The sequence below is a fragment of the Tenrec ecaudatus genome, chromosome 1, assembly GCF_050624435.1.
Source record: "Tenrec ecaudatus isolate mTenEca1 chromosome 1, mTenEca1.hap1, whole genome shotgun sequence".
Classification (NCBI taxonomy): domain Eukaryota; kingdom Metazoa; phylum Chordata; class Mammalia; order Afrosoricida; family Tenrecidae; genus Tenrec; species Tenrec ecaudatus.
This window is the reverse complement of record NC_134530.1, coordinates 147,632,777-147,654,867: the sequence shown is the minus strand read 5'-3', so window position 1 is coordinate 147,654,867 and position 22,091 is coordinate 147,632,777. Positions and strand designations below refer to the sequence as shown.

General features: G+C 55.6%; 2 protein-coding genes across 3 annotated transcripts in view; one reads left to right on the top strand and one right to left on the bottom strand.

Annotated features, from left to right (window-relative positions):
* The first annotated feature begins 2,537 nt into the window (after window positions 1-2,537).
* Window positions 2,538-8,154, top strand: RHOC (ras homolog family member C). Of its 2 annotated transcripts, XM_075559475.1 has the most exons (6): window positions 2,630-2,678; window positions 5,187-5,254; window positions 5,562-5,725; window positions 6,185-6,305; window positions 6,518-6,648; window positions 7,544-8,154. In XM_075559475.1, the coding sequence occupies exons 3-6, from the start codon at window positions 5,570-5,572 to the stop codon at window positions 7,715-7,717; spliced, it is 582 nt and encodes a 193-aa protein (XP_075415590.1). In that variant the 5' UTR covers window positions 2,630-2,678; window positions 5,187-5,254; window positions 5,562-5,569; the 3' UTR covers window positions 7,718-8,154. The 2 variants fall into 2 exon arrangements, with proteins under 2 accessions (XP_075415599.1, XP_075415590.1); XM_075559484.1 differs by lacking the exon at window positions 5,187-5,254 and having other exon boundaries at window positions 2,538-2,678.
* A 386-nt stretch (window positions 8,155-8,540) lies between these two features.
* Window positions 8,541-22,091, bottom strand: part of MOV10 (Mov10 RNA helicase) — a 33,173-nt gene continuing 19,622 nt past the window's right edge. Inside the window, exons 2-20 of the mRNA XM_075559466.1 lie at window positions 19,489-19,695; window positions 18,994-19,229; window positions 18,448-18,709; window positions 16,764-16,898; window positions 15,981-16,149; window positions 15,496-15,650; window positions 14,976-15,152; window positions 14,709-14,856; window positions 13,745-13,903; window positions 13,403-13,506; window positions 13,129-13,226; window positions 12,815-13,031; window positions 10,880-10,997; window positions 10,590-10,781; window positions 10,275-10,349; window positions 9,547-9,672; window positions 9,360-9,448; window positions 8,942-9,057; window positions 8,541-8,865 (exon numbers count right to left, since the gene is read on the bottom strand). Of these exons, the coding sequence (XP_075415581.1) occupies window positions 8,783-8,865; window positions 8,942-9,057; window positions 9,360-9,448; window positions 9,547-9,672; window positions 10,275-10,349; window positions 10,590-10,781; window positions 10,880-10,997; window positions 12,815-13,031; window positions 13,129-13,226; window positions 13,403-13,506; window positions 13,745-13,903; window positions 14,709-14,856; window positions 14,976-15,152; window positions 15,496-15,650; window positions 15,981-16,149; window positions 16,764-16,898; window positions 18,448-18,709; window positions 18,994-19,229; window positions 19,489-19,695 (2,866 nt within the window). The 3' untranslated portion in view covers window positions 8,541-8,782. The remainder of the gene's footprint in view (window positions 8,866-8,941; window positions 9,058-9,359; window positions 9,449-9,546; window positions 9,673-10,274; window positions 10,350-10,589; window positions 10,782-10,879; window positions 10,998-12,814; window positions 13,032-13,128; window positions 13,227-13,402; window positions 13,507-13,744; window positions 13,904-14,708; window positions 14,857-14,975; window positions 15,153-15,495; window positions 15,651-15,980; window positions 16,150-16,763; window positions 16,899-18,447; window positions 18,710-18,993; window positions 19,230-19,488; window positions 19,696-22,091) is intronic.

The following is a 22,091-nucleotide window of genomic DNA, read 5'->3' as shown; positions in this document are numbered from 1 at the left end:
CCAGGGCCCACCTTCAATTCCACTGTCCTGGGGTTCCCGGAACTGGGCCTGCCATATTCTTACTCATTATTTCAACTCAACACATCGCCTCCCCTGGGTATTTTTTTCTAGCCCTTTCTGGTTGGGTGTCCCATAGCCCATCCTGACCCAATTGCAGTAGTGCCTCGCTGTATTATAATCTGCGCCGAGTCACTAAGGAGGACCAGTTGAGAGCAGGGGCTCGAGAACCCAGCCCAACACTAGCTTTGCCATTTCTCTGCTGAGCCTTATCATTTGTTTCCTAGTGAAATGAAGATAGGATAATACGACTTCCTAAGGATGAAAGTACCCTATTCTTCCTGCAGAGGAGACCTGGTGGGTGTAGTGGTTACCTGTTGAGTTGCTAACTGCAGTTCGGAACCACCAGCTGCTCTGCAGAAGAAAGACTAGACTTTTGACTCCCATAGGAACCCACTGGGGAAGTTCTGCCCTGTCCTACAGGGTCACTGTGAGTCAACATCAACTACAGCAGTGAGTTTGGGACTTCGTGTACTCTACCCTCCGTGTTCCCACATAAATAATGTGCATGTGTATATAATACACACAGCATGCGAAGGCCAAGGCCATTGATGTGCAAGGGGGTTGTACCATTTACAAAAACCATGTACTTGTGTGAAATCCATTCTTTAAGAACACAGTAGTTAATACATCTAGAACCAGGTTCGAATAACAAGGATTCAACAAATGTTAGCTCTCTTTTAAGCTGTCTGGGCAGAACTCAACTCTTGGTACAGAGTTCCACAGTTAATAAATGTGTATGCTTGAGTTAAAAGACCTTGGGACCAAATTGCTCCTCTAGGCCTCTGTCTCCTCATTTATTAAACGTGAGTCTATTACTTTACTAGCTATCCAGCAGGGATTTGTTGGAAACCTATAATGTGCCCAGCATTGGGTTAGGCAGTAGGGAAGGGATGGGTTTGAGGAGTAAAATAGGCAGCGGGAAGAATACCAGAAAAGGAGTCAGATCAGCCTAGCCTTGATTTCCTGCTCTAACACTTCCATTACAGAACTTGTGTCTGCCCCTTCCCTTCCCCAAGTCTCAGCTAAAAAAACCCCCACATTATTGGCATGTAATTCACATAACATACAATTCACTAGTTCAATCATATTAAAAGGAGTTGTATAATCATCACCACAATCAGTTTTAGAACATTTTCTTCTTTTTTGTACTTACTGCTAACAGCTCCCCATTTTTTTACAACCTCCCTGCCAGACCCCCCCAAGAAGCCATTAATCCAATTGCTGCCCCTTGATAGGTTTACTTATCCTAGATTTCATATGCAGAAAAACCAGCTTCTTTACAGATAAAAGGAGCTGGGTACTTTTCAAATAGTTTTATTGGCATATAACTCACATATCATACAATTCAATAATTTAATCACATCAAGAAGTTAGTTATACAATCACGACCACAATCAATTTTAGAACATGTTCTTCATTCTTGCACGCATGGTTATTAACTCCTTCATTTCCCCCAACCTCCTCTGCCATACTGACAGACAGTAATTCAGTTACTGCCTCTAGATTTGCCTGTGCTGGATTTCATATACAGGAAAACATGACATATTTAAAAAACCTGAACAACAACGTCAAAAAGATGGAAACCTTAAGTTGAAAATACCGAAAGCTAAAACAAATTTAAAATCGATGATCGGGAGATAAAATGGTAAGGTGTTCAATTGTAGTCTTCATCCACAGATGGGTATTCCGAGCCCCTGAGTGGGATACAAAACTGGTACACCCTCTGCTAACATGTTGGAGGTTCCGAAGGGGAGTCTCAGAAAAGCCTGGTGGTTCGCTTGTGGAAGCAAAACCAGCCGCTATCGAAAGCCTGAGGAAGCCCAGTTCTACACACACAAGGAGATGGCCTGAATTGAAATCGACTCCCAGGGCAACGGGTTTTCTCCTTATCCCAAAGATCTCTGGTGACTATTGAGCTGTATAATTGACGGATCACAGACCAGTAACAATGTGTCCTGAAGAGTCTATGCGACAAGGCCGACTAGAGGCACTGGAGAGCGCGCCGGGGATCCGAAGGGCTTCCAGGAGTGTCCTCGGGGCTAGGGAGGACCCGGACTCAGGGAAACTCCAGAGGGAAGAATTCAGGGGATTTCGAGGTGCCGGCGGGTGCAGGCTGAGGATGACGAGGGGCTGTAAGCTGGCGGCGACGGCAAGCGTCTAAGTGCAGAAGGGGCCACCTTCCGCCGGCCTCCACGCGGGCCGCCCGGGCCCGCGCCCCCGCTGGCCTGGCCGCCGGAGGGCAGCAGCAGCCCTTCCCGACCTCACCTCGAGCGCCTCCCAACTTTGCCGACGCGGGGCCACCCAGGGACCGCCGGCCACGCCGAGACTGCGCCCTCGGGGGTCCGCCCCGCCCCTCCGCAGTGCAAGCGTCTCCCCGCAGCCCCCCCCCCCCCCCGCCCCGGCCCGGGGCCGCGAGCCGAGACGCGCGGGGGGCGCGCGGCGGCCGGGGGCGGAGACTGACAGGGCCGAGCGGGGCCCGCTCCCGGCCGCCCCTCCCCCGCCGGCCCGCCCCGCCCCGCCCCTCCCCGACGCGGCGCCGAGGGAGGGCGAGGCGGGGCCCCTCCGGTCAGTCTCGGCTCCGGGCACGGGCCGCGCAGCTGGAGGCGGCGCAGCGGAAGGTACGGGGGGCCGGGGGCGCGGGGCGGCGGGCACCTCAGAACTCCTCTCCGGGAGAGCACTTTCCTCGTCCTCGCGCTCCCCGCGGACGCGGCGTCCCGGCGGTGCAGGGGCCCGACCCGGCGGCCCCTCCCAGAACTGCAGCGAGGAGGGGCAGGGGCGCCCTGGCGGGCAGGGGTCCCCGCCTCCCGGTGGCCGAGCTGGGACCTTCCCCCTTTCCTTCCCTGCCAGGCGCCTGAAACGTGTCCCCGCGGGGCGGGCGATGAGCGAAGGGGCGACTGGGCTCGCCACAAGGAAGTCCCAGTTAGACTCTAGCACCCAGGCCAGGCGGTCACCGGCGGACCTGGCCTGGAGCGGGCCGAGGGGTCCGTGCGCGAGTGGGGGTGGGAATTCCCCCTGGCCCGGGCAGCGGAATGGCGGGAATAGGGGGCGGGGTGTGACGGTGGGGGCCGTACGCTGCGTCTGGCCGAGCCTGGACGCCGCCCTAGACGGTCCACGGAGCATGCCTGGGGTGGGTGGGGGTAGGGGGCCTAGGAAAGAACCCGACTCCATTCTTTCTTTTTGTAAAAGGATCTCCTTCCTCCCTCCTCTTCTGCCCCTCCCTCACGCTCCTGAGCCAAGATTGCCCTGGAGGGAGGCCCGAGGCAGAATCCTGCCCGCAGTTCTGGTTTTAAAGTTAAGCACGTTTTATCTCCAGAACCTCTGTGGACCCCAGGGGTACCGCAGACACACACGCACACCCCCCCTGGTGTGCTGGTAAATCAAGCGAATGGTTCAGAAGTAGGGCGTGTGTATCCGCCCTCAGAGAAGTACCCCGAAGCGCCAGGTTCATTTCAGCCCCGGGTGCAGGAGTCTGATTGCCTGCCTTGGGGTCAGTAGGGCATTTTTCTCTGGGACGGCCTCACAGGGAGCTGTTGTCCCTGCCATCTTGGCCCTGGGCCCGGCGTAGGTCAGTTGCTCTTCTGACCCAACCAGAGCCTGGAGGAAGCTCCAGGTCACTTGATGCATGCATGTCCCTGCCTCTAGGGCTCCGGCCCTGGCCTCTGTCAGGTGCCACCGAAACTGCTCTGTTGGGGGAGGGCGGGAGTGGTGTTCACCTGGTGGGTGTCTAGCAGCCATACTGCCCGCCCCAGCCCACCTTCACAGAGCAGGACCAGTTGAACTAGTGGGGTGGGGAGTTGGAAGAAACCTTAGTGTCACACTAGTGTCTGTCATTTGGGTAGAATTCCCAGTGGACTCTTTGGGGAGGAAGGTTTCCATTGGTGGGGAGTCGGGGGAGCTTCCTGTCTGCTAGGTGTCTTGTCTGCTTTGGTGGGGTATCCGGGAGTGAAGAGCTCCTTTTGTGGTGAGGCTGTACTGTAAGCTCCCCTCCTATAAATTTCCTCTGACTCACATCCACTTCTCATCGTCCCGGTTTTGTGAATGTGTGGAGGGGGCGGGGAAGCCCGGCTCCCACAGTGGGGGAGAGCTGGGCTGGGGCCCGGCTATGAGGAGGTGGTGGTGAGCAGGGAGTCTCGAGTTCAGCCCAGTTTGACAGGAAGTGGGACCTAGCGTAAAAGCCAGGTTTGGGGCTAAGATCAGGTTACAGTTCCTCGGCTTTAACTCTTTCCCGCTCTGTTGGTGCTGGGTCTGGCCTTGGCCCTCATTTGTCTCTTCTTTTGGGGCTCCTCCCTGCTCCACCTCTAGCCCCCTCCCCCTTTCGGTCAGCCCAGACTTCAGCCGCTGGAGGGCCGCCACTCCCCGTGGCTGGAGGAAGTGAGGCTCCTCCGGGCCAGGGCCGCTGGCAAGGGGTGATGAGCTGTACAGCGGCAAGTTCATGTGTGTTGGGGGCAGGGGACCAGTGAAAAGCCCTGGAAGCCTGCCGACTCCTTGCCCTGAGTCACAGGGAGGGGTGGGCAGGGCCTTCTGGTGAGACAAAGGGGAAGAAGGGGCTGCCTCAGAGAGCGGGTGGATGTGATCCCCTGGTGGGTTCTCAGTTGCTCCCCTGTGGTGGATGTGATTCCCTACAGTGTGGTCATTGTCCCCTGCCTGGGGCTGAGTGACCCAGTGTTGCTGCCAGACCAGAGAGGAAGGCAAGCTGCCCCAGTACAGGCTGTGGGCACTGCCAGGACTGAGCTGCTTTTGTGTGACTTGGGGCTCTGGGGACTGAGCTGGGGTGGGCAAGGGAAGACGGCTGGCTGCTGCCACTGTCCTGTCTGGGTTTCCCTGCTCCTGCCCCCAGTGATGTGTACAAAAGACGAGCCCCACAGCCTGGTTTTGGGTCCTGCCCCTGTGCTGATGTAAATACACGTTAACCCCGCTGAGCCAAAATGTCCAACACAGTGCTTGGCCCTTAGACCAATATCCTTCCCACACCCACCAATGGCTGGCTGTGTTAGCCTGTGGTGGTGTGAGACGGGCTCCTGGTCTGTGACTGGGCAGGGGGTAGCACCTGTCACATGACTGTATTTGTTTGAACCCTTGCGATTATTAAAGCATGGAAAAGTCTGAAAACCTGGTATATCAAACAGATACAAGCCAGCTCCTTGGGACTTGTCCGTGATCTCTGAGTACCTCACCTGATCCAGGCTCCTGGTTGGTGAGTGGACTCAACCACAACGCCTGCTCTCTGGTTCCTGGTGGGTTCTTTCACCTCCCCCTGGGGAGACCAGCCCCAACCCTGACCCTGAGGAATCTGGAGCTCTATTGTCTTGAAATTGCTTCCTATTGAGAACATACCTGACCTTCAATAAGCTCACTTTCTGTTAAGAAAAAAAAAATGCCTGAGTGAGCCCCTTTCCCCACTTTGATGGGTCCTCATGCCTAGGTAGGTACTCAGTAGCCCCAGGACACTAGTTCTGGCCTGGCTGGTTTCCCCCCATAGCCCCTCTGCTTCTTCCCTACAGCCCCAGCCATGGCTGCAATCCGAAAGAAGCTGGTGATCGTGGGGGATGGCGCCTGTGGGAAGACCTGCCTCCTGATCGTCTTCAGTAAAGACCAGTTCCCAGAGGTTTATGTCCCCACGGTCTTTGAGAACTACATCGCAGACATTGAGGTGGACGGCAAGCAGGTGAAGGCCAAGGGCCCCTCCCCTGCTCACCTTGGCACACTTTCTCCTGGCTACCCACACACAGCCTTGCTCCACTCCACCAGCTGGAACCAGCAGAATTTAGGGATGCTGGAGCCTGGAGAATCTGGGTACACTTCTTGATTCCGCCATGCACCTGCTATTTCTAACCTGTGCTAAGACACATAGCCTCTGGGTTGAAACTTGTCCAACTACAAAATGGGGATAGTTCTAAGATTACCCTCAAAGGGCTGTTGTGAGGATTGCATGATTTTCCCAGTGGCGACTCATACATTGCTGCCTGACCCAGGTCAAGTGCCAGATGTCTTAGGATTTTTAGGCAGCCTCAGCTAGGTGGTAGGCAAAGAGGCTTAGTGGCTTCAGAGAGAGCTTCTGGGTGGCAGGGCTATGGCATGGTGACTATGGTCTTAGGGCTAACTACTCACTGTCCCTGTGCATCAGGTGGAGCTGGCTCTGTGGGACACAGCTGGGCAGGAAGACTATGACCGCCTGCGGCCTCTCTCCTATCCGGATACTGACGTTATCCTCATGTGCTTCTCCATCGACAGCCCCGACAGCCTGGGTGAGGTGGGGGGATTCAGAACCCCTTGAAGTCTCGGGGTGCTGGTGGCGGTTCCCCTTGCCTGACTCTAGCGTGGCACAGGGAAGGGTGAGAGCCTTTGAGCTATGACAGGAGACTTCATGCTATAGGCTACTGTGGGGAGACAAGGCCCCAGAGGGGTGTGTCCTAGCCCCGGTAGTACAATGGACACTTGTTGGGACATGTCTGTGCAGAAAACATTCCTGAGAAGTGGACCCCAGAAGTGAAGCACTTCTGCCCCAATGTGCCCATCATCCTTGTTGGGAATAAGAAGGACCTGAGACAAGATGAACATACCAGGAGAGAACTGGCCAAGATGAAGCAGGCAAGTGCAGTACTCACTCTCTGGAACTGCAGGTGTTGGGGGAGGCGTAGTGGGAGCCCTCTCCACAGCAGGCTGCCCAGTGCTGGAGGCACACCACCAACTGGCACCAAATACCCTGGGCTGTCTGGTCCAGTTGTCTTGTCAGAACATGAAATTGACTAGTCCAGGGTCCCTTACTAGGATTTTTTCCATTCTACTTGGTCTGGCTGTGGAGCTATTAAGAAAATCTGTTCTTTGGGAGATTGTCTTAGGTTATTTTGCTGGAAGCCCAGGTAGTATAACAGGCCGAGTTGGCAGCTCAAATCCACCAACAGAGAAGGATGGAAGGGAAAATGTAGTTTCTGGATCCCTAAGAAATGGTTCTGTCTTGTAGGGTCACTGAGTTGGGATTGATTTGTTGGCATGGGTTTTCTTAGTTTGGTAGCTGCCCTTAGAGAATACTTTGGGGTGTGAGGTACAGATTGTGAAGGTGGGGTGCTGTGTGTGTAGAGGACCGGCTCGAGCACGGAGGGACCAGCTTTGGGGAGTGCTGGTAAGTAGCTCAGCCTGAAAACTAGTTTCTTGGAGGAACTGCTGCCAGGGTACATGGGCTATCCTGTGAGGATAATTGTGGCAAGGGTCTAAACTGGTCGGCTGTGCGTTCTCCAGCCACATGGGGACAGGAGAATGGAAGGCTGGAGGCCATGCTGAAAAGTCAACATCTTGGGTTCCTGGCTTGGAGCCTGTTGGTATATAGTCGAGGCTGTAGGAGCTGAGAAGGCTCCACAACACTCATGGGAAATGGAATGGAGCGAGAATGTCATTTTCCCACGGTCTGAAGCCCCCCTCATGTTTGTCCTGTGACTATACTTGTGGGTCAGGGGGTAAGTTCTCCTCTATCTTCTGTCTTTCCCAGGAGCCCGTCCGCTCTGAGGAAGGCCGGGACATGGCAAATCGCATCAGCGCCTTTGGCTACCTTGAGTGTTCAGCCAAGACTAAGGAGGGGGTGAGGGAGGTGTTTGAGATGGCCACCCGGGCAGGGCTCCAGGTCCGCAAGAATAAGCGGCGGAGAGGCTGTTCCATCCTCTGAGGTTTCCAAAGCTGCCCAGCCCCGCCCCCCTCTCCCCCAGGAGTGTAGTAACCCGCCCCACCCCCTACCCCCCAGAGCTTCCAGGACTCCGAGCTGAAGGTGCCCTCTTTCAGTTCCCTCCAGCCCAGGACTGCACCGAGCTTCCCCAGCCCCAGTGGTGGTGATGGTCCCCTCGCAGCCTTCTGGGAACCCCTGGTTGGGGCCTGCCTTTCCAGAGTTCCTGTCCTGAGGTGGGGCTCTTGCTCCTCTTGGCCTTCCCCAGAGGACCTGTCACACACCAGCACTTTATACACTTCTGGCTCCCAGCAGCGTCTGGGACAGGCAGATTGGAAGGTGATGGACCCAGATTCCCAGCCCTCGACCTGGCTTTGGGCAGAGCTAAGCTCTGTCTCTGACTGTACTCTGCTGGGTGTATGAATAAAGGACATAGGGTCCAACAGGTGCGTGGCAGCCTTCTGTCTGTGTGCCATGAGCCCATGGCCTGGCTGCCAGCTTGGAGTCCCAGCTCTCAAGTGGATTGCCAGGCTGGCCCTGCTGCAGCTAGGCCAGTGGGCTGGTGGGTGGGGCCTTGGAGCAAGAGATGAGGTCATGCCTGGCTCTGGGCCCAGCGGCAGGCAAGGGGAGGGGGTCTCTGCAGCTGGGGCTAAACTTAGAAGGCCGTGGGTGGCTTCCCTGCCACCTCCCACTGGGTTTCCTCCAGGGCTCTGGAAGGGAGGGGTGTGGCCCGGCGCTGGGTTCCACAGTCCCACCCTTCTCTGTGGGGCAGCTTGGGGACACTGGAAGCTGGGTCTCCCACCCCCATGAGTCATGGAGACTTTTGCATAAAACAAGATTTTTTGTTTTCAGCGTTTTCTTCCTCCCCACCCCCCTGATTGCTAGCAGCTCCGGTGTGTGTCATTCTCCCCAGCAGAGGTGGGGGTGGAATGGCTCGGGTTGTAAACTCTCCTCCCCCTGTCCCACGGAGGACAGAGGCAGCTTGGGTCATGTCAGGCAGGATTCTGGTTGTGGGTCAGGCGGTTAAGGCTTGGCTGGTGTGCGGAGGCTGAAGGCCCCGCAGCTGTGTCTTCAAAGCTCGCTCCTCCAGGCCGGGTCCACTTGCAAGGCTAGGACCCCTTCACCCTCCCGCTTGGGGTCTTGGCTGCCAGGCCCTAGAGAGAAAAGAGTGGACTCAGTCTTCCTTCTCTCCTCTCTCCCTGCCCTGAGCCCAGGCCGGCCCAGCCGTACCTGAGGAGCTGAGCTTGCGCAGACCTTGCAGTGAATTCTGCCCTTCCTGCAGGTCCAGTTTAGCAGGGAAGGGGCAACCGGTATACCCCCCGTTTTTTTTACAAAACTCCAGGAATCTGTGGGGCACAGGGACACATCTCAGGTCAGTACATGCCTGCACAGGCCTGGTGGGGGAGCACTGGGTGAGGCTGGTCAAAGCCAAGTGCCATCTCGTCCTGACAGAAAAGAACTGCTCCATAGGGTCTCAGGCTGCAGCCTCTGAGTTATCGTTTGACTCGGAAACTAACACCACAGTGGGAGCATTGTACGGATGCGCCAAGAAGGAACTGGACCGCCAAGAGGCGGCTCAGGGAGGTACTTCTGCCCCAAGCAAGGGGCTGTGGCCACAGGGGGACCAGCGGAGGGTGGGAATACTCACGCTTTCCAGTCGGCGTCGTGGCCCAGGAGGAGGGGGTTGCCCACGATGATAAGCAGAGACTTGGCCCGGGTCACAGCCACATTAAACCTCTGCAAGGGAAGAAGCAGCACTGACTGGGTTCAAGAGGGGGTGCACTCAGAGAGGGAGAACAGAACGGCGGTCCCCCACAGCCAGCAGCCCAGCAGACCTTGGGGTTCTTCAGGAAACCCAAGTTGAAGTCCAGGTCCATCTGCACGAAGCTCTGGCTGCTACGCACGGTGGAGATGAGGATGACGCTGCGCTCCTGGCCCTGGAACTCTTCCACAGAGCCCACCTGGAGAGGGAGGGGGCTGAAGGGAGGCCCTGCCTCGGACCCGCAGCAGATGGGTGGCATGGCGCCAGCCAGGGCTGAGAACACAGGGCTTCCCAGAGTGACTTCAAACTTTCCTGAAAACATCTAACCCAGATCTCTGGAATCAGGATTTCTCAGGGGGAGAGGACTTTGAATCTTCACACTGTAGCTTTCAATTTGACCCCGGCTTACCATGAGTCACCTAAGGGACAAATGGTAAAGCAGCCCAGGTGCTCTGGCCCTGTCCCCAGACAGTTTTAATGGCTGGGTGGAGCTCGGCCCTGTCAGCAAAGTTCTCCAGGTGATTCTTAACCTACAGCCAGGGTTAGACTCACCACCTGATAAAGCCGTCCAGCCACTGCGTGGCCTGCAGGGTGAGAGGGGCGAGGAGATAGCACATATGCCCAACCCCACCCCCTGAGCTCTGGTGTCTGGACTTGATCCTTAGGGCAAGTCCTTAGGGCTTCCCAACCCCATCCCACATGGAGCTTCTTTGGAGAACCTCAAGAGGTGTTGGGAAGACAGGGAAAGTTGGGGCACACAGTGGTCAAGAAGCAAATGTAGGACAGTGGTGAATTTGTCACCTTCAAGTCTTTGATGTCATCCAGTCCCCGAAGCTCCTTGTCAAGTTTGGTGATGCAGAGACGGATTTTTTCCACCTGGGGACATGGGGGAGACAGCTCTCTTTCAGACAAATACTGCCTGATGCAAGAGGGAGTCCGTGGGAAGCCAGGGTGCCACCCCTTCCCAGGGGAGCTGAAGGAGGTCAGCTGACCTCTGCTCTTGTGAAAGGAGGCTAGAAGAGAAGTGAGCCCCCCAGAACTACTAATGAAGGTAGCTTCTGCAGGGCAGGGGGAAGAGCAGGGTGTCCCAGCCTTGCCGGGAACTGAGGGTCTGACCTGCTTCCGATATGGGGAGATGACCCCCACATTTCGGGGGCTTAGGTAGGGTTTGCCTTTCTTGGCGGAGGGAGCCAGGAGCAGCTTCAGGTAGTTAGTCACTGTGGCGGCCTCTTCCGGGTTGAAGAAAGACGGGCTGTTGCCCTCCCGCTCGTCCTTGCCCATTATGCCGTGAAAGATGATGGGAAAGCCCTGGACAGGGACAGGTGGGAGGAAAGTCAGCAGGGCCTCCCAGGCTTCCACTCATAGCCGCCTCCTGCTGGGACAGGGAGCCCCTGCCCCACCCTCACCTGCTGAGGCAGACCCTGCCAGCTGCAGAAGCGTTCTCGATCCATCACATCAGCGCAGGCCTGCAGCTCCCCCTCATAATACAGCTGGTTAGGAACGTCCAGGATGGTGGGGTGAGACCTGGGAGGGCAGAAGAACAAAGTCCAGGGCCAGACTTCTCTGAGCTCTCAGGGACTTGGTCCACCCGTTCTGCTGGTTCTGGGCCCACACCCGTCCTCGCCTGGGTCTGGGTCTAGCCCATGGAGTGCAGAACCCAGGGCACGGTTCCGGGGAGCCTCTCTGAACTCACTGCCCGTGGGGCTTTCTGAGACGAACTGCACAGAAGTAGGAAGCCTTGTCTTTGGTCTACAGATTGGCTACAACCTACTATGCCACTATGGTTCATGGGGTCACTGTGAGTCTGAGCCAGCTCCATGGTAGGGAGTTTTCTGGGTGTGGAAGGAGCCTCTTGCCCAAACTTTTATGTACCAAACCAATTTCAAGAGGGATCCACTTTCAGGTTTCAATTTTGCTAAAGAAGGATATTTTTAAAACACAGAAAAGTAGGTATCACTATCACCATCATGGCATAATATGTCAGACCCCAAATGACAGAATGCACAAGTGAGCATTTACCTGGTCCTTGGCGACTGCCTGGAAGCCATCTGAGCATGTTAGCCATATGAACTCATTTACCAAGGGAAGAATAGCTCTTTAATGTGAACAATCAGGTTTTTGAAAAGAAGAGAAGTGCTTGTTCTTGTTTGTCTCATTTCTCCTTGGATTATCTAGGAAGTTCATCTGGGACCAGCACCGGCCACATCTTGGTCTAGTTGCCATTGGCAACTTACCAAAACCACACCCCCCTGCCATGGAGCCCATGCTGACTCAGCGACCTTATAGGACAGGGCAGAACTGCCCCTGTGGGTTTCTAAGGCTCTTTATAGGAATAGAAAGCCTCATCTTCCTCCCACACAGTGGCTGGTAGTTCTGAACTACTGACCTTGTGGTTAGTAGCCCCATACGTAACCCACTATGCCACCCCATGATCATCTCTTCACATACAAACAAGTGGCCTAGAGAGAGATGCTGCTTGTTAAAGTCTCACTGTGAAAAGCAGTGATGGGGTGAGGAGAGGGGCCTTCTACCTTTCACTTTCATCTTTCTGCAGCTCATGTCTCACGCCTGGTGGCACCTAGGGTTTGTGCTTGCTTGCCACCAACATAGAGGTTGGCAGTTTGAAGCCACCCAGCAGCTCTACACAAAAGCCTGCTGACCTGATTCCATAAAGATTTGTTACGGCATAGCTCAACTAACACGTGGGTCATGATGAGTCAAGACAACGGGTCTGTCTGCTTGTGTGAACAGGTTTGTGACTGTAAACATGCAGGACTGCTGTGGGCTGTGGTCAGGCTTAGCATCCTACTGGGTATAAAAGGAGCCATTTTGGAAGTAGGCAGGGGAGCTGTCAGTAGCATTCAGCAGGGCCAGGCAGCTGTGACACCAGAGTAACAGCCGAGGTAGGTTTCCCAAGCCTCAGGGTGAGTAAAGTGCAAGTGCCTTTGGGCAGGAGAGGGGGGACCTGTGGAGCTAGAGCAGGTTGAGGCTTAGGGCAGTGCCCTTTGGAAATCATCAGTTGTGCTGAAAGAGGTTTGTAACAATGCCTGAACAGTGCAGAGACCATCCTGAACCAAAGAACTGTATCCTAAATATTTCTGATCGTGGCTTGTAACTGGTTCACTTCCTTGATGACGCTCATACTCCTAAGTATGGTCTGTGAATTCTGTGTGTTCACTGTGATGAATTATCAGACCAGCTGAGAAGCAGAGGGTGGGATGCTTGGAGTCAGTAGTGGTTAAAGGCCGCTGGAAGGTGGCAGGAACCGGCCTGGGGAGACTGGTGAACTGCCACCCCCAGGTTCTTTTCAGACACGGCTGGCAGGGCAGGGTGCAGGATACCTGTAGTTGCGTAGCAGCTTGGTTATGAACTGGGGGTTAAAGCCGCTGGGGCCCTTCTTGTACAGGCTGTTGTAGGAGAGCAGCCGCTCCAGCAGTGAGTGGCTCAGCCCGTGCTTCTGTGTCAGCGGGGAGCGCAGCACAGGCCCCAGCTGCCGAGGGTCTCCAGCCAGCACCAGCTGCCCTCCAGGCTCGCCTGCTTCCTTGACTTCCATCAGCCCTGTGAGGTGGATGGTTCAGGGAGAAAGGCAAGCAAGCGGTCAGACCACCCGGCCTATGCAAGGTAGCACACCTGCAACCCTCCCCAGGCACCTCACCTGCTATGGCCACCAGACTCTCAGGCTCCATGGAGTGGCCGGCCTCATCGATGAAGATGTGTGTGAAGTGATTGATGGGAAACTGGGCCGAGACCAACCTGGGAGGTGTCGGGCCAAGCACGAGTCAGATCAGGCACCCAGATTCCAAGCCAGGTCTTGCTCCCTGGGAACTAGTCCTTGACTGACTTAAACCACTCACTCACTCACTCACTCACTCACTCACTCACTCACTCACTCACTCACTCACTCACTCACTCACTCACTCACTCCCCACCTGCTGGCAGTGATGAGAGTGGTGATTAAGACACGGTATTGCTGCAGCTGCTTCTTGGCGGGAAAAACATACTCCCCTTTCTTTGCGTCCCAATTACAGCAGGGCTGTGGATGTAAAGAGAAAAGTGAATGGGTATAGATAGTAGCTTCACCCAGTCTCACCCTCCCCCAGGCTCGGGACCTTCTAGGCAATTGCATCTAGCCCAACACGGCATTGAACCTGAGACTCACGCCAGGCCACACCACAAGTGCCCCGGCTCCTGGTTCCCAGCCCCAGCCTTTGCCAAGAGTGCTTCCCTGGCATCCATGGCCACCTGCTGCCCACCTACACTTCCTCGGGTACCTTGATGTCCTCGGGTACCAAGCGGACATCCCGGCTGGGGGCCAGGAGACGGTATATGGAGCTGGGCAGGTGTGTCCGGAGCCGCTGACAGAGGAGGTCAGCTCCTGAGTTGGACGGGGCGCAGGCCAGGATGTGGGATTTGGGCAAGTGCTTCACCACCTGGGGGTGGAGGGAGTATGTAAGCAGTGTGGGCTTCCAGGGCAGAGGGTGAGGGTCAGGTGGGACTCGGGTGGGGGCAGTGCAGTGCAGCTTTTGAGACTCGTTGCTGAGTCAAGTACTGGTCCCCAGGCCCTCCCAGTGCAGATAGCATTCTGATGCTGGAAATGTGCTGCCACAGACACAGCTGCCAACTAGAAAGGGCCCTAGTGGCATATGGGTTACATGGTGAGCTGCTAACTGCAGGCCAGAGGTTCAAATTCCCTATTTGCTTCACAGGAGAATGATGAGGCTGTCTTTTCCCAAAGATTTACAGCGTTGCAAACCCAAAGGGGCCGTTCCACTCTGCCTTGTAGCGTGGCAGTAAGTTGGAGTCAGTTCTATGCATGCTGACTTAAAGGAGGCCCCGCCGTGTAGTGGGTTAAGTACTGGACTGTAAACCAAGGTTGGCAGTTCAAACACACCAGCTGCTCTATGGAAGAGGAAGCTGCCTGCTGCTGTAAAGAGTCGGTCTCAGCGACACTAAGGAGCAGTGCTACCCTGCCCTGTAGGATCACTGCGGCACCACTGACTCAACGGCAGTGGGTTTTTCTGACTGAATTGTGCATGGTGACTCTAAGAGATGTGCAGTACCCAACCTACACAACAATATTCCCAGCCACACTGTACCTAGTTCCTGACATTCTGTCTGGTGCCTGCTCAGAGCGAGAGCTCCGGAGAAGCTAAAGGGAGCCAGGACTGGGGGACACATGCTTGGAGTTGGGGGAATGCTGAGTGTAGCCTGCAGAGTTCTGTGCTCAGGGCCCACCTGCTTGATGGCTTCCACTAAGGTGACAGTTTTGCCAGTCCCTGGAGGCCCAAAGATGATGTAGGGGGCTGGTCGGGTGGTGCCCACAAGAATGTGCTTCAAGGCCTGCAGCTGCTCTGGGTTTGACTCCAGATTCCGGTCATACAGCCTGGTAAGAGGGCCGGGAACACCACCTGCGGGTCACTCCATGCCTGGGGAAGCCTCCCGAGTCCACCCCTCGTGCCTATCCTCCAAGTAGCCCCAGAGGTACCCAGCCCAAAGTCTCACTTGAGCTGCACATCCGAGGACAGCAGCGGGATCTCACGGGCGGCCTCAGGAAAGAGCATGGGCCACAGCGGCCAGCGCCCTGTCAGCTCCAGGGCCCGGTGCTGCACACGCAGAGGCTGGCGGTTGAAGGTGAAGTTCACCTTGAAGGTCAGCCCATCCACAAATCGGCTCAGGAGGCTGTGGGAGAAGGGAGAGAGGAGGAGTGCTCCAATCTTGAAGTGGGCAATGAAAGGCAGACTTCCTCTCCACCCGCCTGACTCGAGTCCCACCAGGCAAAGCTGTGTAAGGGAGGAAGCAGCTGGGGCAGCTAAACAGAACTTGGGTGTCCAGTAACTGCGCTCTACAGGACCCTTTCTTCTGAGGTGCCCTGGGTGTGTTTGAATAGCCCTCCTCACCATCCTGGGACTCTACCGAGGCAGTTCAGGGGCCCCATTCACCTCAGGGAGAAACACCCCCTTACCCCTGGCCTCAGAGAAGCCTGCAGACCCTTGGGGCAGCTCAGGGTTCCCCCAACACCCACCTCGTGGAAAAGCTCAGCTTGACACGGTCCAATTCTACCTTGTGCACAAAGCCCTTGTAGGTGACCGGGTCCTCCTGGTTTGTCTCGGAGGACAGGAGGGCAAACAGGTGGTCACCCCGCAGCACTGAGGGGCGGCTCTCGGCCACCCCAGGAACCTAGGGGGTGTGAACATAGCTTGTATCGTAGGATGGCCACCAGAGGGCCTTCCTCTCCCCCAGCTCTCCACATGGAGGCTCTCTCCCACAATCCCAAGACTTGGGAGCGTTGCTTCGCCTGCCTCCTTCTCCATCTCAGCGAGCAAGGCAAGAGGGGCAGAAAAGCCCCAGAGTGCCAGACACCCTCTTGTACATGACACATAGCCTGCTGCTCTGCCCGGCTGTTGTCCTCTCGTCCACCTCAGTTCCTGCTGGCTCTGCTGTTAGGCCAGTGCCCTGGCCCCCATAGCCTGTGGCTTTGCTGACCTGAGCCCACCCTCCCAGTCCAACCTCGAGTGTGAGCAGACGGGGGTTCTGGTTCCCGGGGTCCAAGGTCATGGGTACGGACTCCAGGTCGTAGGCACGGATGTCGTGCTCCATCTGCAGCTCCTCCAGGTGCAGCAGCAGCCGGAGCTTCGCCTCGTAGTTCCTGCTCTTTAGTGCAGTCTCCAACTGGGCCCTGGCAGGTAGGGCTGGGCTCAGGCAAGGCCCAAGTGCAAGAGTACCCACCCTCATCCCTCTGCAGCTCTGGGGTTGGGACAGCGTCGGGTTCGGGGGAGACTACCAGGGCAGAGTCTTGGGGTTGGGGTCAGTGACCTTGAAGAAGGGAGCCGTGGCCTCTCCTCAGTCTGCTCTTGGCATTTGTACCAGGGCTGCTCTGCACCAGACCCTTCCCCTGGGACCCTCCTGGGGCTCCACCCGCACACCTCATTCAAAAGGCACCTTCTCAGGGAGGCCACACCCAATGGGCCTCTCCTGAACTCCACTACCCCGTCCCTGTCTGTCCCCGTCTTTAGTTTTCTTCAGGGCACTCCGTGATAGGTCAAACTAGACAATCGTCCTGACTCATGCCCCTCCACTAGGGGCAACAGCCTCATCTATCGGGTTTGCTGCGGTGTTTGTGGGCCCCTTGAACAGTGCTGGGCACCCAGTAGGTGCTCAGTAAGCGAAAATATTAACAAACGACACAAGGGGGCCCAGGAGGCTGGGTGTGCTGGGTCACAGCACGAAATCAGCAGGGAAGCGTTTTAAGCCAGACAGGGAAGGCAGGTGGGTGGGAGGGGAGCCACTCACTGGACCTCAGCGATCTCCTTGGGGGCAGTGAAGATGCTTCTTCCCTGAAGCAGTGTGGGGAGCAGCTGCCTGAGGCGGGCCGGTGGGTAGTATGTCCCCAGGTCCAGGCTGAGCTCCAGGTCATAGCCCTTCCCACTGCAGGGGCGGGAAGGAAGGACAGCTACACACATACCTTACCGGCTGGGACTGGAGGGGGGGACAGGCAGCCTCTGGGAAGGTGAGAGAATCCCTGAGCAGTGCAGACCCTGCTCAGTCTCGAAAGCAGGACACTTAAAAATATCCAATGTGTGTGGCTGAATTATGGAATGACAGACCTCTGGATTAGCTCCTAATAAAATGGTTTGGGGATGGTGTGTGTGTGTGTGTGTGTGTGTGTGTGTGTGAGAGGGGTATATATAAAAAGTAACAGATGCTCCTGGAGCCCAGGTGACCCCGTGGTTAAGCTCCAGGCTGTGAACTGGAACTACCAGCTGCCCCACAGGGGAGAGACCAGGCAGCCGGCTGCTGGGAGGACAGAAAGTCCTAGGACCCCTGTGGGTGGTCCTACCCAGCCTGCAGGCACCCTGGAATGGAAATCTACTCAACAGCATCAGGTTTTGTTTTCTGGTTTAATTCATGTTTTGGGCTGTTAGGTGGCGCCATTGAGCTGACGGTGGCTTACAGCAGCCCCATATGGTAAAGTACAATTGCCCCACAGGGTGTTTGTTATAGGCTGTCAAAGTAAACACACACAATCCCATGTCCTCAGCCTTCAGAGTCTACCCACCACCAGTGCGTTAGGCTGTAATCTTTATGGAAGCAGATTACCCGGCTTTGTTCCCGCAGTGGCTGCAGGCCTTTTGGTTACCAGCCCAGTGCCTGACCATTGTATCACCATGCTCCTCCACATTCGTGAAACCAAAAACCAAACCCATTGCCTCTGACTCATAGTGACCCTACAGGACAGAGTAGAACTGCCCCCTGTGAGTTCCCAAGACTAGCTCTTTCCAGGAGTGGAAAGCCTCATCTTTCTTCCATGAGGCTGCAGGTAGTTTCAAACGGCTGACCTTTCTGTTATCAGCCAGTGCATAACCACTACGCCACCAGGGCTCCTTAGGAAATATGTCATAAATGAGCAAATAAACAACATTCCCACCATTACCTGAGAAAAACCAATGCTAAATGTTTGGTCTTTCAGTCTTTCAGACGTGGTGGGGGTGGGCTCGCATGTGTGTGCATGCTTGCTTCCTTGCGTGCGTGCATGTGTGCACACAGAGGCACAGACTCCCTGGGTTGCAAGGGCAACAATAAGAGGTAAGCATGTTGACAACCATGAAGACAGTGCTTCTGTTGCCCCTGGAGTCATGGCCACTCGCAACGTGTTTAGTTTAAAGAAGAGCACAGTGGTCAAACGGTGAGAGCATTATTACTGTTTGCTTTCTGAACTCATTGTGTTGTGAGCACCTGTACTGGGCTGCCAGGTAGTAGGTCACACCAAGGTGAGTACTTGACATTCCCCCCACTCGTATCTGCGGTTCACTGGCAACGTTCTGAAACCCCGAGAAGCTAGGAACCTTGCCTGATCCCATAGCAAGGTGCCCCAGTCATCAGGAAAGGGAGGTTCATTCAACCCTATGCTCCTCCCTGGGTCCCCACTGTTGGGAGGCCCCCACCCCGGACAGGCTGGATGGAAAGCATTCTTTACCGGTCAGGCCTCTCTCCTTCCTCGATCCTCCGGCTGGTCGCCACACGGTTGCCAGGAACTTGGGTCTGTTTGAAGGGCGTCGTGGGTTTCAGTTGGGCTGCCAGGGGGCTATGGGCCACAGCAGCCAAGAAGCGAGCGATGTAGAAAGTGCCAGCTCCTTCTGAACCTGGCTCTCTGGGTCCAAGCAGCTCCCAGAGCACCGTGGCTGGGAAGTAGCCCACAAAGCTGGTTTTACAATGGACTTGGAGCTCGTAATATTCACCTGGGGGAAAGTGTTGGCATGAATAGGGACCCAGCCACCGACATCCCTGCCCTGGCCACTCTATTCCCAGGTAGCACCTTCCCAAAGCCAGGAGACCCCCCCCCCCACTACACACACACACACACACACACACACACACACAAAGCAGGAGACACCCCCCCCTACACACACACACACAAAGCCAGGAGACTCCCCCCTACACACACACACTCCCTCCCTCCCTCCAGCCTTTCTGAGGCAGACCCCTGCCCACCAGACGCTCTCTCCTCTGGGATTCTGCTCACCAGGGCCCAGTGGGCAAGGGAGCTCCCGGTCTTCCTTGTAGAAGGTGAACTGGGATGTCCAGCAGAGTGTTAAGAGGTGGGTGAGGGTGACCGGCTGGACTCCTCCATTGCAAAGCCTCAGGGTCAGTTCCTCCTTACGGTTCAAATCCAGGTGGATAAAGAGCTGCCCATCTCGGGCTTCGTGCGGCCCCTGGACCTCTACGTCCACTCCATGTTTCCCATGAAGATACTCGGCCCTGGAGAAAGCAGAGTCAAGGGGACCTAGGGCTGGACTGGAACTATGCCCTGGGGACAGTTCCAGGTTGGGGAAGCTGGCACAATGCCAGCTTCGCTTAGGAAACCTGTCTTTTCCTCCTCCCAGACCAATGAGCTCCTTCCCCACCCACCCCCTTTTGCTGAGGAGGGGCTCACCCCACCCTGAGGGAACCCACTTTCTCTCCTCAGACCAGCTCCTTTCCCCCAGCACTCCTGGACCACCCCCTCTCGCTCACACACCTGTCATAAAAGATCTTGGCTAGCAGCGACTTGTGGTGTTGGCTGATATCTGAACTCAGCGTCATCTTCCTCTGTTCTGGGACAGACTCATCATCAGCCCACCGGTCGAGTTTGAAGAACCTGACCTGAGTCTTGGTGACATGGGCCAAATTTGCAATCTTCATTCCATACAGCATGGAGGAGAAGCCAGGGGTTCGAGTCCCAAAGCTGTGGGAAGCAGAAGAGAGTGGGAAGTAAGGGAAGGCGGGGCTAAACTAAGGAGAGGCAGCCAGGTGGCTGGGGACTGAGGCCTGCTCTGTGCTGGACAAAACAGGGCCGGGTCCAGAGGCAGACTCTCAGACTGGGAATCTGAGGAATTTTAAATGTTTCCAGGGAAGGCAACAGGATTCCCCAACATGAAATCTGATCATTTTGACAGCAGGTTGTGGCTTGTGAAGGTCTATTCACGGGCTTTGGGTTTGGAGGACTGCAGGAGGAGGGAGGAGGGTCTCTGGGAAAATGATCTGGGCAGAAGAAAACAAAACAACATACCCAACAATCCAGCAAAAAGCGCATGCAAAGAGAAACCCAAATAAGGTGACGCAGAGGGTCAAATTTGGGGCCCAGTCTGTGGACAGGTGTGAGAGAGGGGGGCAGAGACCGCGTGAAAAGTCCAGGGTGCAAGCGTAAGGTGTCAGATCAGGCCGCGGTTTCCATGTGAAGTCAAAGGGTGCAGGGAACCCAAGCAGGAAGGGAAAGGATCCTTTTCCAGAGATCAAATAGCTTGGCTTTGTGCCTAGAGAAGTGGAGACAGGAAGAACTGGTCAGCAGGACAGTGCCCCCGAGGCCCGGTGTCTGGAATGCAGTCCGATCAACCCAACAAATACCTACAGAGGCCACTTACGTCCCAGTCGCTGGGCTAGAGGCTGGGGCTTCAAAGTGCAAGACATCCAGACCCTGTCCCGAGGAGCAGACCGCCTCGACACACAGAATCCAGCCAGACGCCATGAGCAGGAAGCTGAGGACCTCCAAGGCAGCTCTGGGCGCCAAAGAGGGGCCCTGAGCTCGGGGTGGGGACAGGGCACTGATCATGAGACCGCTCCAGGAGAGTCCCAAAGGACAAACTGGGGCTAACCCCCTTAAGAGGGAGGGCAAGTACCCCATGCAGAAAGGCTATATAGCTAGAGGAAGGAATGTGTGCAGCTGTGTGTTGGGGTAGGGGCCACCCATGCTACCCCTCTAGCTGGGTCATTGAGAATGACTTCACCTCCTGGACCCTGCTTTCTTCATCTCTTAAATGAGGCCAACACTTACCTTGCAGGGCTGTTTTGTGGACTGTGGTGAAGCCCTTGGCTCAGTGCGAAGCACATAAAGGACTCTCGAGAAGGGTGAGCTATATTAGTGTCACAGGGAGCTTGGCCACCTGAGACTGACAGTGCAAGGAAGAGGGGCAGGGGGCAGCAGAGGTGGGCAGTGACCAGGTCATGGCTGGTTTTGAATGCCAGGCCAAGAAGCCTGGGCTGGACCTTGAAGGCCAGCAGTCCCCTCCACCCATCCCTTCTCTGGTAGCCGGCAGCGGACACTCCCATGTCGTGGTGTGCGTCACAGACATGGTCATGAGGGAGATGGCAATCTCTGTGAAGCTGCATCCGCACGGTTGCTCACGGAGGTTGCAGTTAAGATCCTTGGTGGTTACCAGCATCTCCCTGGTGCCCCTTGCCTGTAACTCTGCCCCTCTCCTTCAGCCCAAGCAAAATGTGGGACTCTTCAGGGAATGGAATGGGCTGTTTTTTTAAAGATAATAAATCACCTTTAAAAAACATGACAGAAAATGCTCAAAATGTTAGCTACTATTATTAGTATTCACATTAGTACTAATAGTAGCACTAATAGTAATAGTAGTAGTAGGAATCATAACAACTTACTTTCAGCCCCGGTCAGGGGCTACATTGTAGTTACAGAACCACCCCTCGGTTGGTGGGTTTTAAGCAAGTTCATACTTGCGTTTCAGATCACGCTGGCACCAGGACTGGAGGATGGATTTGCTGGAGGCAAGACTGTAGGCAGGGAGACCAGTTAGAAGAAGACCAATGCAGTAGTCCAATTAAAGGATGGCCAGGGCTTGGAAGAGGAAGCGGTACAGATAAAAGAGAAGGGCCAGGTTTGATCATGCTCAGAGTATAAAATTAGCAGAATTCAGTGACTGACAGGAGTTGGGCAGCAGGGAAGCTGGGGAGAGAGGAGTCAAGGATAGGGACAAATCGGCTTGGCTTCAAGGACTATTCCCAAGATTAGGTGTAAGGACAGGAGGAGGACGGGGGGTGGGGGTGGGGAAGGGAGGAAGGAAGATGACCAGCGGGGCTGACCATCCATTTGGATTTGGACATGCGTGGCTTGAGATTCCCATGGCCCAGAGGCAGCTGGCTCAGTGAGTGAGTCAGAAGCTGGGAACGCAGGCCAAAGTCCATGTGAGAACTTAACACTAAGGAGTCCCCAGGTAGCAGTTAAAGCCAGGGGCCTGTTTGTTCTTTAAACCTTGAGCTCAAACTATCCCCGGATGTCCTCTTGAAACCAAACAAGGAAATAAATAAATAAACCAAACAAGAGTTTAGCTCGGTGAATAA

Bases quoted from the DNA above. Each gene is read 5' to 3' on its own strand.
- RHOC (XM_075559484.1), top strand. From the start codon at position 5,570: ATGGCTGCAATCCGAAAGAAGCTGGTGATCGTGGGGGATGGCGCCTGT. The intron at 6,306-6,517 runs GTGAGGTGGGGG...ATGTCTGTGCAG, and splicing joins CGACAGCCCCGACAGCCTGG to AAAACATTCCTGAGAAGTGG. The intron at 6,649-7,543 runs GCAAGTGCAGTA...TGTCTTTCCCAG, and splicing joins AACTGGCCAAGATGAAGCAG to GAGCCCGTCCGCTCTGAGGA.